Consider the following 12,113-nt stretch of genomic DNA (forward strand, 5'->3'; position numbering starts at 1 on the left):
TTTTCTTGTTTCTCCCACAAGAAGTCAAGATTTGCTGGCAGAAAGTCAAATATGTTCCTAAAGTTTCTGATAGAGATCTGAGTACAAACACTCATCCATCAAGTTGGAGCTGCACTAATCACTGTGTTTGTATTAATAACGGGTCAAATGGCTGCGTGAAACGTAAACAGAGTCGCTCTGAGTGACAAACACATCTAATTCTGCAGTTCTCTTCAGAGTCAGGCTGTAGATTCGGGGTTTTAGTGTCTTTTTGGTTACAAAATACAATAAATGCTGCTTTAATTTATGGCAAAATGTGTCCACAGTGTTAGAAATATTAGAGATGTTAACCCTCAAAACCCACTAAGGTGTTTGAAAGGCATACTGTCTGTAGAAAATCAAAGAAATTAGTCCAATTATCAGAGCCTGAACCTGTAAAACAAAAACAATCATCGCATTTTAGGCACTTAGGATGAAGTGATTTTGATTAAATATCTAGTTTTTAAGCCTAATCAAATGGCTCGTCATAGAAAAACAGCCAAAAGACTGTCAAAACAATAATAATAATAATAATAATAATAATAATAATAATAATAATAATAATAATAATGACAATAATAATAATAATAATAATAATAATAATAATAATAATAATAATAATAATAATAATAATAATAATAATAATAATAATAATAATAATAATAACAATAATAATAATTATTATTATTATTAGCAGTAGTAGTATTTTGTCAAAATAGTGATAAAACATAAAAATAGTGATAGTAATGTACCATAATCTTAACAGTAATAATATTACAAATACATATGACATAACAACAGTAAGTACTATTATTATTATTATTATTATTATTATTACATAGTATATAATATAGTAATAATTGTTATTATATTATTATTAATTACAACTATAATAATAGTTATTAGTAATATTATATTCAGTTGTAATATTATTTAAATATAATGCAATTATTATTATTACTGTTATTACTATTATCTTAAGTCTTTTGGCTGCTTATCCATGACGAGCCATTTGGTTAGGTGTAAAAAATAGATATTTAATCAAAATCATTTCATTCTACATGCCTCATTTTAAAAAACTGTCAAATATAGACCATTTGCTCGAACCACATTATGTAAAAAAACTAAAAATTCTGCATTTCTTGGTGTAACCGTGAAGCCATTAGTGACTCAGCTGTGACCAACAGTCATGTCAGAAAAATTCAGGGAATTTTTCAGATGAACTGCAGGCAGTGTTTACACAAAGCATCTTTAAAAAAAATTTTTTTTTAAATATATGTAACTTTGCTTTCTTTTTTCTGATTTATGGAATTGCATTTTTTTATGCTGCACATAAGTTCTCTCTCCTTCGAGTCATGGTTGCTCTGTTTCCATAGAGGACTTTATAATGCAGTGAAAAATGAGAACACAGTGAGTGAAAATGTGAGAAAAACAGCCATGAATTTCTTTAGGTTAAAAGGATTAATGTTCCACAATTATGTACTAAACTTGAAGGCATTTTCTAACAAGACCATTTTTAAAATAGGAGTTTCTTGACTTTATCTACAAGTGTGTTAATTTATATTTTAATTTATCGCATAATTACATTTTAGTGTAATATTGCAGGAACTTACTGCCAGAGCCACAGTTTGCATTACTCTTAAATTACATTTGATTGTGTTTTTACTGTGTACAGAACATATTTCCTCTGTGGGACAGTAAAGTTTTAAATGAAAGAGAACTAAGTCATGACTTGGAACATGCTGAATCCTCATTTCCACAGTTTCTGGACGGTAAAATCCCACTGAGCCTTGCTCAGACATGAAGGTGATAAATTCTAAGAGAAAAGCACCGAGTTCACTCTTCGCCTACAATACATACGATAAAATCAATAGCGTGTCTCTGGACCATTATCAGGCTGCTAATGAGACGCTTCACGTCTCCACCTACACGGATGTCATTTTTCACTCGGACCATCCACAAAGTGCTGAGGCCGGATGGGAAAGCGATAGAGCCGGATTACCTCTCTTTCTTCAGCAGCTCCTGGCTGATGCTGACCAGCTGCCCAGATGCATCATGGGACTTCTTGGTCATGGACTCCAGCTCGGCCTCCACTCGCATCTTCTCCCTGGCCAGAGATTCCACTTTCTTCTCCCCTGAGCGAACTTTGCCTTCCAGAGCTGGAGGAAAAAATGAAAAAAAATGAAAAAGGAATTGAGAACAATAGCAGTTTCTGGGTGTTTTTTTCACATTTTTATTCACTGTGGGCTCATTTGTTGACTAAAATATGAAGTCCTGCACCACTATGGAAACAGAACAAACATATCTAGAAGTATACAGAATCTAAAAAGATCTTTTGTGCAGCATGAGGCCGGTATAATGCCATAAATCATAAAAATAAAAAACGAAATTTGGGTTTACTTGATTATTTGATTTACAAAAACTGAAAAAATGAAACCGAAATCTACATTGTTTTTCTATTTTAAATGCCCACAGGCATTTATAAAAAAAAATGGTGATACATTTACATTTGATAGATATTCTACTATTTACATTTTCAGTTTGCTTTCATGATCGTCCCCCAAACACTGCCTGCAGTTCAACCTAGTTTAGCCACATGAATTCTGAATTTTTCCCATGTGACAGTTAGTTTCAGGTAAATCACTAATGGCGTCATGGCTGCAATGAGGAGAGCAGAATTTTTAGTTTTTTATAGAATGTGGTTAGAGCAAACGGTGGATTTTTGCAGATTTTTTTACATAAATAAATAATTTTAAAGAAATATCCTGATTGTAAAGTTAGAATTGATGAAGTTATTAACATTATTAGTTCAAAGGTTTAAAGCCTTACAAGTCTAGCTCTTTTTACACTTTCTAGCTCTGATAAATAGTGTAATTTTGGCTTTTTTTAAAAACTGATAACTTGTCTTGGGGTTCAGCGGGTAATAAAACATGTTAACTATTAAAATTCCTCATATTTAGCATCAATAACTAGTGTATAAACAGTTGTAGCAATTTGTTGTAAGAATATGAAATATGAAGGATTTTTGATTATATTCATGTAGTTTATTATTTTGTTTGTTAATTAAATGTGAAGGAAAAACACAATGAAATCAGATTTCTTTTGCTATGGACACATCTAGCGATTAATACCAACTACAAAATAACAATAACTCATGTCTTAATTACTGAAATCCTTTAATCTGAACTTATTTATACTTGTGAAACTGATATTGCAGGATCTTAAACAACTAAACTAATGAATTTCATGCTAAATCTGTGATCTCTGGCTCCTTTTTCATAACTAAAACAGCCTGTAAGAGCATAATAAGTCCTTTTTTTGCCCCTTATAAGAGCATTGCTAAGAGAAAAAATAATGACAGCAGCCTTTTTAAGACTTTTAAATCCCCATTTCTACTCTCTGCTCTCCGTGGATTAATTATTTGTAGCAGTGTTTGGTCAAAAGCAAATGAAACTCCCACAAAAAGACCAAAAAGGCAGAAGAACTGTCAGATTTTCTGTTTATGCACCGAAAACAGTCCCATAAAATAAAAGCCATGCAACTGCTCTTCACTTTGAGTATTGTTCTTTTCTCCTTTTTAAATTATTTACACTCCATTCTTCAAAGTGTGTCAGTTTGATTAGCCGAACTACACCAAACATGTTATTTTTTTTCCTTTTGATGCGATGGAACTTTTCAAAGAACAGGCAGATTTTCTCGGCGGTGATCAAAGAACGTTTCGGCAAAGACGAACGCCATGAACTCAGCATGACTGGTGGAAAATTAGTCACATAAAGAGAGGTACAATGATAGAATGATGTTAATGAAGGTCATTATTTAAATATGAAACAGAGCGACTTTAAATATCATGGAATACGTCACTTCTGTCCAATTTTAAACCCAAACCGGCAGCAAATGCTTCCAATACCAGGCCTGTTCTTTTATTATTATCAGGAATTATTGTTTTTTTAAAAATACAATATTTAGAAACCTCTTGTCATTAAAATAAAAAACTTAGAAAAGGTCACTGATAGCTTTTGGACACACGAGTGACATTTACCTCCGATCTGCGATTTGAGGGCTTCAACCTGGGACGTGAGCGTAGAAACCTCTTTTTCCCTTTTCAACAGCTTCTCCATTGTTTCTGTGGGGAAAAAAAAAACACAACAAAGGTCATCAGAGATCTTGTTTGGAGAAAGTTATGTGTCATCGTCTTTTCAGAATATCTTAAAATCTTATTAAAGACATAATCTTTATGGTCAAAGGAGCAAAGATTTGAACCATAAACCTGATGTTAAAAGCTAAATTCTGTCTCTTTTTGCAGCCTGTCAGTTAGAAAAACTTCTCTAAAACTTGTTAGCTACTAGCAAGTTTTCGATGCTAAGCTAAGCTAACTGGTTGCTGACTATAGGCTTACACCAATCAACCGCAATGCTAAGTCTTAAATCTGTTATTGCTGTTATTTATCTGCTAGATAAGCAGCTAGCAGCAGAAGGTATCTGGTTAGCTTAGCTTAGCTTAGCATAAAGACTGGATTGAAGGGGAAAGAGCTAGCTACCTTGGCACATTCCAACAGGGTAAAACACAACAAAATATGCATGCAAACTTCTTTACATTAATATTTAACAGAGTATATATTTAACTGTATATTTAATAGAGATATAATATCACCAGAGAGCAAGTAAGTTGCATTTCCTGCTCTAAGGGAAGCCAAAAAATTATAAGAACTAAAATAAATCAGCAGTGAGAGCAGACATTTAAAGAGTTATACTGCAGCCTTACATTTAAAGGATAAATTGATTTTCTCATCTAACTCTCCACCATAAAGTGAGTAAGCATATTTCCCAAAATGTTAAACAATTCATCAACAAAATTGATTTAAATGGCAAAAAAATGCATGTAGTTAATGGATTTTATGATTTATACACTAATAAACCAATCAGTGCTTAAATTTGGGAGCAGAATATGTAATTATACAATAAAAAACAGAGCAACTGATTTGCTTTTATGAAAATGTTAAAATAAATGTGCAGCCTTACCTTCAATATTCTGTTTCAGCTTCATCTTCTCATCTGAGAGTTCATTATCTTCTATCACCTGAAATAAAGGACAAACAGCTGAGTCGGTTAAACAGCGTGTAGATTAAACTCCTGCAGGTTCTGGGTTTGCAGCTTCTCACGTTTGCATCGTGGGACGTGTAGCGGTCGGCCTGGATGGCCTGCAGCTGGTTGGCCGTCACCCTCAGCTTCTCCTCCAGCTTCTGGATCTCCTCCTGGCTCTCGGCCTGAGCTTTCTGCAGCGCCTCGTAGTCGCTCATCTTCTTCTCCGACAGCTCCAGCCTCCCCCTCAGCTCCTCCGTGCTCTTGTCCTGCTCCTCCCGAAGCTTCTCCACCTCCGCCAGCCTCTGCTCGGCCTTCTGCAGCTTGTCGGCCGCCTCGTCCAGCGCCTGCTTCCCGCTCCGGGCCTCGGCCTCGGCCCTCCACGCGTGGCTCCCCTCGGCCAGCTGCTCTTTGGCCTCCTGCAGACGAGCGCCGAGGTCCTCGCGCTCCTTGGTCAGGACGGCGGCTTCGATCTTGTGTTTGGCTTTGAGGTTCTCCACCTCCAGCTGGTGCTCCATCTTCAGGCCCTCCAGAGCGGCCCTCAGCTCCTGGGCGTCCGGCTCTTGGCCCTCTGGAGCAGCGCTGTCGCCGCTCAGCGACGCCTTCAGCTCCTCCAGGGATCGCTGGTGGTCGCTCACTAAAGTGTCAAACTTAGCCTGAGGAGGACAGTGAGAAGAATTACTCAGTTAGTCCGTTCCCATGAAATTATTCCATCTTTGGTTTGCTTCAAACTTTCTTATCATAAACTTTGGATATTTAAAATGTTGTCTGTGAAATTTTTGCTCCATATATCAAATACGTTCCATGATTTTTATTTATTTTTAGTTATTTTAAACTTCCCACTGACTCACTTTCAACACATTTTTCATCCTTTGAAATTTGAGGCTGTTTGAACATCAATATCTCAGGAACTATGAAAGATACAAATCTGAAATTTACAGTTATTTCTCAACACAATCATGTTTATATTATGCTAATGTCGTCCTCATAGCTTAATGTAGTGATGATGCACAAAGAAATTACACAAAACTACACGACAAGTTTCCTCAACCAAGGTTTATGCTTACAGCGTGGGCTCTAAAAATGAAAAAGACAATATACTGTATTGCATTGTATAATATTATACTATATTATGATGCAATATTATATTATATTATATTATATTATATTATATTATATTATATTATATTATATTATATTATATTATATTATATTATATTATATTATATTATATTAGAACCATTGTGAAAGTTCATAGCTCTGTTTTACTTGGATTAAAGTATCTAGAAGAGTTTTTGTGGTACAACTTGTGAAAACTTCTCAATCATTTAAAGTTCAAATAAAATAGTTTTCTTTTGATTTTTGTGATCCAGTATTTCATACTAAAAACATTACTCATGCATTGTTTTGTATTATTGTGACATGCAGCCACGTGTGATTCAGAATTAGTATTTTGCACTTTAAAAACCCGGTGCAATATTTATTTTTCTACATTTCTACATTTTCATGTTGATTTTATTGCTTAAATTGTGTTTTCTTTGTATTGTAATTAATTTCTTTGCCATTGTAAAGCACTTTGAATTGCCTTGTGCATGAATTGTGCTATATAAATAAACTTGCCTTGTCTACATACACTAGAATATTTTAACTCACCCATAATCACAGAATATTTGATCTACTTTTCCAATATTGCAGATTCTGAATCAGTGACATGATGAGAAAGAACAGTGAAAATTTCAGGGTTTTGTCTTTAAAAGTTCATTAAATATTGTTGTTCAAACAGCCTCAAATTTAAATGTAAGACAAAACAGCTGAAGTGAATATATAATACAAAATAATATAATACAATATAATATGATATAATAACACGCACATTTGCATATCTCTGTTTGCTCTTAAAAAATAAAATACATTTAAAAAATACTCACTCTTGTATATTCTGTTGATTTTTTTCCATATTATATTTTAGATATTTTTTCTATCTTATTTCACTTAATTTTATTTCATTTTTTAATCTTCACTTTATACCCCAATATTCTGTGTTGTGTTATTATCCCCTTTATTGAATATTCATGCTGCCATAACAACTTCATTTCCCTCCAACTTACCAAGTTTAATATGTCAAGTTAAAATTTCACAAATATCTTTCGAAATGTCTTGATTTTATGCTGCAAAAATTTCAGGTAAATCCAGATCTGTTTGAGCAGAAACTGCTCTAAAACTGTGCTGATCTGAGATGGACTGTTCTCTGTGATGTTGTTGGTTTTCCAGTCTGCTATGAGTGAAGCTTCTGTCAGTAGAAAACAGCTCCAGAATACCTTCCAGGTGTCCATGATCTCCACGTTCTCCTTGTTGGCCTGCTGGACTTTCTGCTTCGCCTCGCTGATCTCCAGGTTCTGCTTCTCCACGACGGCCTTCAGGGAGTGGATCTCCTGCTGGGCTGCTGCTAGCTCGGCCTCGTACTTCTCCTTCAGCTCGCTGCTCTCCTTGACGTGTTCCCGACCCGCCGACAGCAGCTGCTCCCGGAGGAGGAGGGTCTCCGGCTGGGCGTCGCTCCCCGGAGTCGCCTCGCCGTCGGCGGCCTTCTGCGAGCCGCCGTCGGCCCCTCTGAGCTGAACCTGGAGCTCCTCGATCTCGGCCCTCCGGAGGCCGAGCTCCTCCTCCAGCTGCACGATGCGACTCTGCTCCTCCACCGTGGTTTGCTGAGGAAGGAAACGACATCCGTCACCGCATCTGAAGGGTTTTCTGACAGAAAGACGTCAGCCTTTCAGAGGAATGACTTTATTACTGCGACAGGCGGAAAACCCTGCAGCAGAACGACTTCATTCCAAAGACAAGGTGACACTAAGAGCAGAAACCAGGAAGAAGGAAGGCAAACACTAGAGACAGTCGAGTGCATTCCAGTGAATATAAAGTATAAATAAATACAGAAACTATGTGGACAGCAACAGATTGTTTGGTTCCCTGCTATATGTCTGACTTTAAAGATGATACAATGATTTTCAGAGTGCTTCTCTCATTATTCTTAACACATAAATGTCTTGTATTTTTGGTTGTGTGCATTGTAACCCTCTGAACCCTCATGTAATGTGTAAAGATTCATCAAAATGAGACAATTAATCAGAAAAAGAAACTGTAAAAACTAAAAAATTTGATGTATGCTCAACTTTTCAACAGTGTTAATCCCATTTCAGTTACAAAGTTCATGATTTTTTTTGTCTTTTTTTGCAGGATTTGAGCATTTTCCCCTAAAGAATAAACATTTAATCTCCTGTAATCGAGTTTTAAGTCCAGATTTTTCATTTTAGTGTATGACTTTGCAGCTTTGTAGAACTACACTCAAGTAATACTGTAGCTGACTCCAGAAGTCTGAGATAAACTGAGAATAAATGGGATAAAACACATTTTGTGAAATACAACAGTCTCTGGCAGCTGAAACTTTTCACCCCTGCAACATAAATGGAACTGAAGCAACATCCAGATTTATTAAAATCTGTAAAATAGTAAATATCAAACCAGTGAAGATATTTTTTGAAAAGTTTGCTTTAATATATATTTTTTTGGCTACGTGGGAGCAGCAGAAGAGTTGTTTAATAATGAATGTTAGCCCAATATTGAACTCTGTTTTGATTCTGTTTGGTCTCCAACCAACTCCTAGAGGAGATATTTGGCTCTTTAGCTGCTGAAATCTCCACATATTCACCAGACAGTTACTAGTTTTGCCAGCTTCTGTTGAAAATAAAGTTAATTAGGACCACTGAATGTGTATAAAATATGGATGTAGCCTCCAGAAGTCACTAAAAAGTCTCTGTTCATTCTAACAGCCAGCAGGGGGCGACTCCTCGGGTTGTAAAAAGAAGTAAATAGAAAAATAAGCAAAATCCTGATTTGATTTGTTACCTCAGTAAACATTTTTCTAATGAGTTTATGGTCTCATCTGATAGTTTCACGTCTCTTTCAATACAAAATGATGTTTATTTTGTAAATTATGGTCTTATTTGAAGTTAATTAGAAAATAAACCAGGGCATGTTTTAGCTTCTTCGAGTTCTAGTCAGATCCATTCCTCACTCGTCACATTTGCTTTCAAAAGACTGACAGCACAAACCAAAACTACAAACCAGCTGGTGACATCATGGTGGCTACATCCATCTTTTATATACAGTCTCTTAGATTTGCAGGCTACAAAACCAAAAGAAGACGAAAATGGAGCTGCAAAGTCAGGTGATATTTCTATCTGGTTTTGTCTGCTATGAAAATATTAAAACAGCTGCTAAATTACTTTTTGTTCCCAGGTGATGCTGATGGATTCCACCATGCTGTTTTCTCGCAGACCATAACTGCAGTTGCTCATTATTTTTGAGGAGTGCCACCAGTGGTTTGCATTTCACAGAGGATCGAACCCCAAACAAACCACGATGCTTCATATTTAATTTGAACGGCTGCACTTCACCTCGTAAACCTGAAAAATCCGCCGGCTGGTTTGAAAGGTGTATTGTCTTTTTTTAAAAAGGCAAAATTAGAGCATTTATTGTGGTAAAAACTGCAAAAACAGAAAGGATCATTGGATTTTAACTCTCTGACAGTCCTTGAACTATTTATGTGCTGACTGGTTAGAAAAATTAACCAAATATGAGCTTAAAGTCGTGATATTGTCCATTTGCTTTATTGTACTTAAAAAGGTTAAAAAGTTGCCAAAAAGAAACCGTTTGCAGCAATCAGAGTCCGTAAAAAACAAATAATTCTGTGCTTCTCTGTGCAACCAAAAAATGATTATTGATTAGATGTGGCAAAAATTCAACGACTTTTATATTGAACTGCAGGCTGTGTATACACAGAGCAGATAGGATATTTAATTTAAAATAGAAGTAGTGAAATGTTTATAGTATATAGAGGACCTATTTTTGTTCCAAGTATTGGTAACACCTCTGGAAACCCGGAAAAATGTTATACATGTTGATTCCAGGTTTTGCAATTTGTATCAAACAATTAATCAAAGAAATTTAATGTTTGTGTTTTTGTTTTTTTAAGACTTATAGCATTATAGCTGTGTCCTATTGCACTAAAGACATTTTTGAGTTCCCTCTACTTCTAGTCATACCAGTTCTGTTTCCATAAGGTGCAGGAGTTTATACTGCAGTAAAAAATGAGCCCACTGTGAGTAAAAATGTGACATAAGCTGCTCAGGGTTCAGAGTGTTAAACGCTAAAGTCATTGCATCATTTTCCATCCAGAATAAAGAAACTAAGGAGCCAAAGGATCAATGTGTCGCTGTCCAAATATTTGTGCAGCTCACTGTTTGTGCAAAGAAGTGGAAGATGAGAGGAGAGCGCAGCCATTCTCTGACCATCTAGAAGCAGCCAAACAAATATAAGGAAGCCGACGACAAACCTCCACACAGTGACGGTGTACAAACACACAAACACACCATGACCCAATCAGAGGAAAAACGAGATTAAGAAGGAAGACCTGCTGCACAGATGTTAATTTCAACCATCTGGGAAAACTCTCCAGCAGACCTCAGAGCTACTGGTTGATTCGTATCAGAGACGCTGCCTGAGTAGAATTCACATCACAACACACAGGAGTAGAGCAGCGAAAGGAGTCGAGGCGAGGTTAATGTCCTTGACAGCATCTGAAGTCAATTTGAAGTCAGAAATTGAGATAGCTCAGCGGCGGATCAAAGCCAAAAACAAGATCAAATCATTCTTTTTCTTTTCACCTTGGTTCTCTTACCCAACCTCAAGGATGCTGCCTTGTGAATGCATCTTCCCTGTTGGCAGAGGGAGACCTTACTGCATCGAGGAAGCCAGTGTTTCAAAGTGTTTTGTTATCTTTGATGCCTGAAAATTGAAGGCACAATCTCGCACGGTTCGATCTGTGATACGGCGGTCTATTATTACTGAGGAGGCTTTTCTGTGGAGCGCAGAAAAGGACGTCCTCCGCCGCGCTGCACTGAAAACCACCACGATTTGTCCTGAAACATTTATCTAAGAATCGCTGATGAATCCCATCAACAATTCAGCAACTTCTCATGCGTTAACTGATGGCGTAACTGCCGAAAAGTGAGCGTGGAGCTCGGGGAGATTCATCCTCTGGAGCTAAAGTGCAACGGTGTTATTTCAGATGACAGGTCCTGGCATCTTAAAGTGCAGCAGGAAACAGATCCGGAAGGCGGGCTTTAAATAGGAAGGGAAATCACCGTTTAGGAGAAAACTGATGCAACAGAAGACAAATAAAAGCTGAAGCAGATGAGTCTGAGGGAATGGAGGAGGAAGGAGCAGATAAAGTCAAGTGTTAAAGCGATTTTTTGATTTCTGTTTCTACCTGAATGCAAAGAAAAACTAAGATTTTGATCTAAATAATCGCAAGTTGGGGAATTGAGGTGAGACGCACCAAGTTGGAGGATTTTTTCAGCTGTGTTTGATTGTCTGGAAGTAAAACTACACCAAAACTAACTTCAAATTTCATAACACTTGGTAAAGAAAGTCGCCAGTAAATTCTGGAATTGAACTACTTTCTCTAACACTTTGACATTTGACAGTGCATTGGCTTTGGCGTACAAGATATATCGAGATCTGTGAACAGATACAGCACAGGATATCTGGAGATTTTAGAAGTTCCTATTGTGTTTGCGAGTGTACAGATTAAAACACAGTCTGACAGTCCCTATTTTCAAATTGGAGGATTTTTTCAGCTGTGTTTGTTCATCTGTAGGCAAAATTATGGAAAACCCAGCAGGCCAAATTTAATGTAACTTTCAAAAGAGTTGGCCAAAGAAAGAAGCCAGTAAATTCTGGGTTCGGACTACTTTCTCTAAAACTTTGACAAAGTCCATTGGCATTGGCATAAAGAATAAGCTTGGTGAGACGCCCCATTTTAATTATTGTCAACAAATCCATTAAAAAGACCCCTAAAATAATAATAATACCAATAATATTTCCTAATTGCATACATACACAGTTCTGTTGCCTTAAACACTCATAAACTAAATGCATTAAATGAGCTAAAACGATTAG

General features: G+C 36.4%; 1 protein-coding gene across 3 annotated transcripts in view; it reads right to left on the reverse strand.

Annotated features, from left to right (window-relative positions):
• clip2 (CAP-GLY domain containing linker protein 2) overlaps positions 1-12,113 on the reverse strand; it is a 68,510-nt gene that overhangs the window by 11,824 nt on the left and 44,573 nt on the right. For 2 of the 3 annotated variants that reach the window (XM_023277003.3, XM_023277005.3), the window contains 5 exons: positions 7,415-7,798; positions 5,177-5,752; positions 5,037-5,094; positions 4,058-4,141; positions 2,021-2,177 (listed from right to left, as the gene is read on the reverse strand). In XM_023277003.3, coding sequence (XP_023132771.2) covers positions 2,021-2,177; positions 4,058-4,141; positions 5,037-5,094; positions 5,177-5,752; positions 7,415-7,798 — 1,259 coding nt within the window. Of the gene's footprint in view, positions 1-2,020; positions 2,178-4,057; positions 4,142-5,036; positions 5,095-5,176; positions 5,753-7,414; positions 7,799-10,816; positions 10,868-12,113 lie in introns of all 3 variants that reach the window. The other variant, XM_035951331.2, reaches the window with a different exon arrangement.

The sequence above is a fragment of the Amphiprion ocellaris genome, chromosome 14, assembly GCF_022539595.1.
Source record: "Amphiprion ocellaris isolate individual 3 ecotype Okinawa chromosome 14, ASM2253959v1, whole genome shotgun sequence".
Taxonomy (NCBI): Eukaryota; Metazoa; Chordata; class Actinopteri; family Pomacentridae; genus Amphiprion; species Amphiprion ocellaris.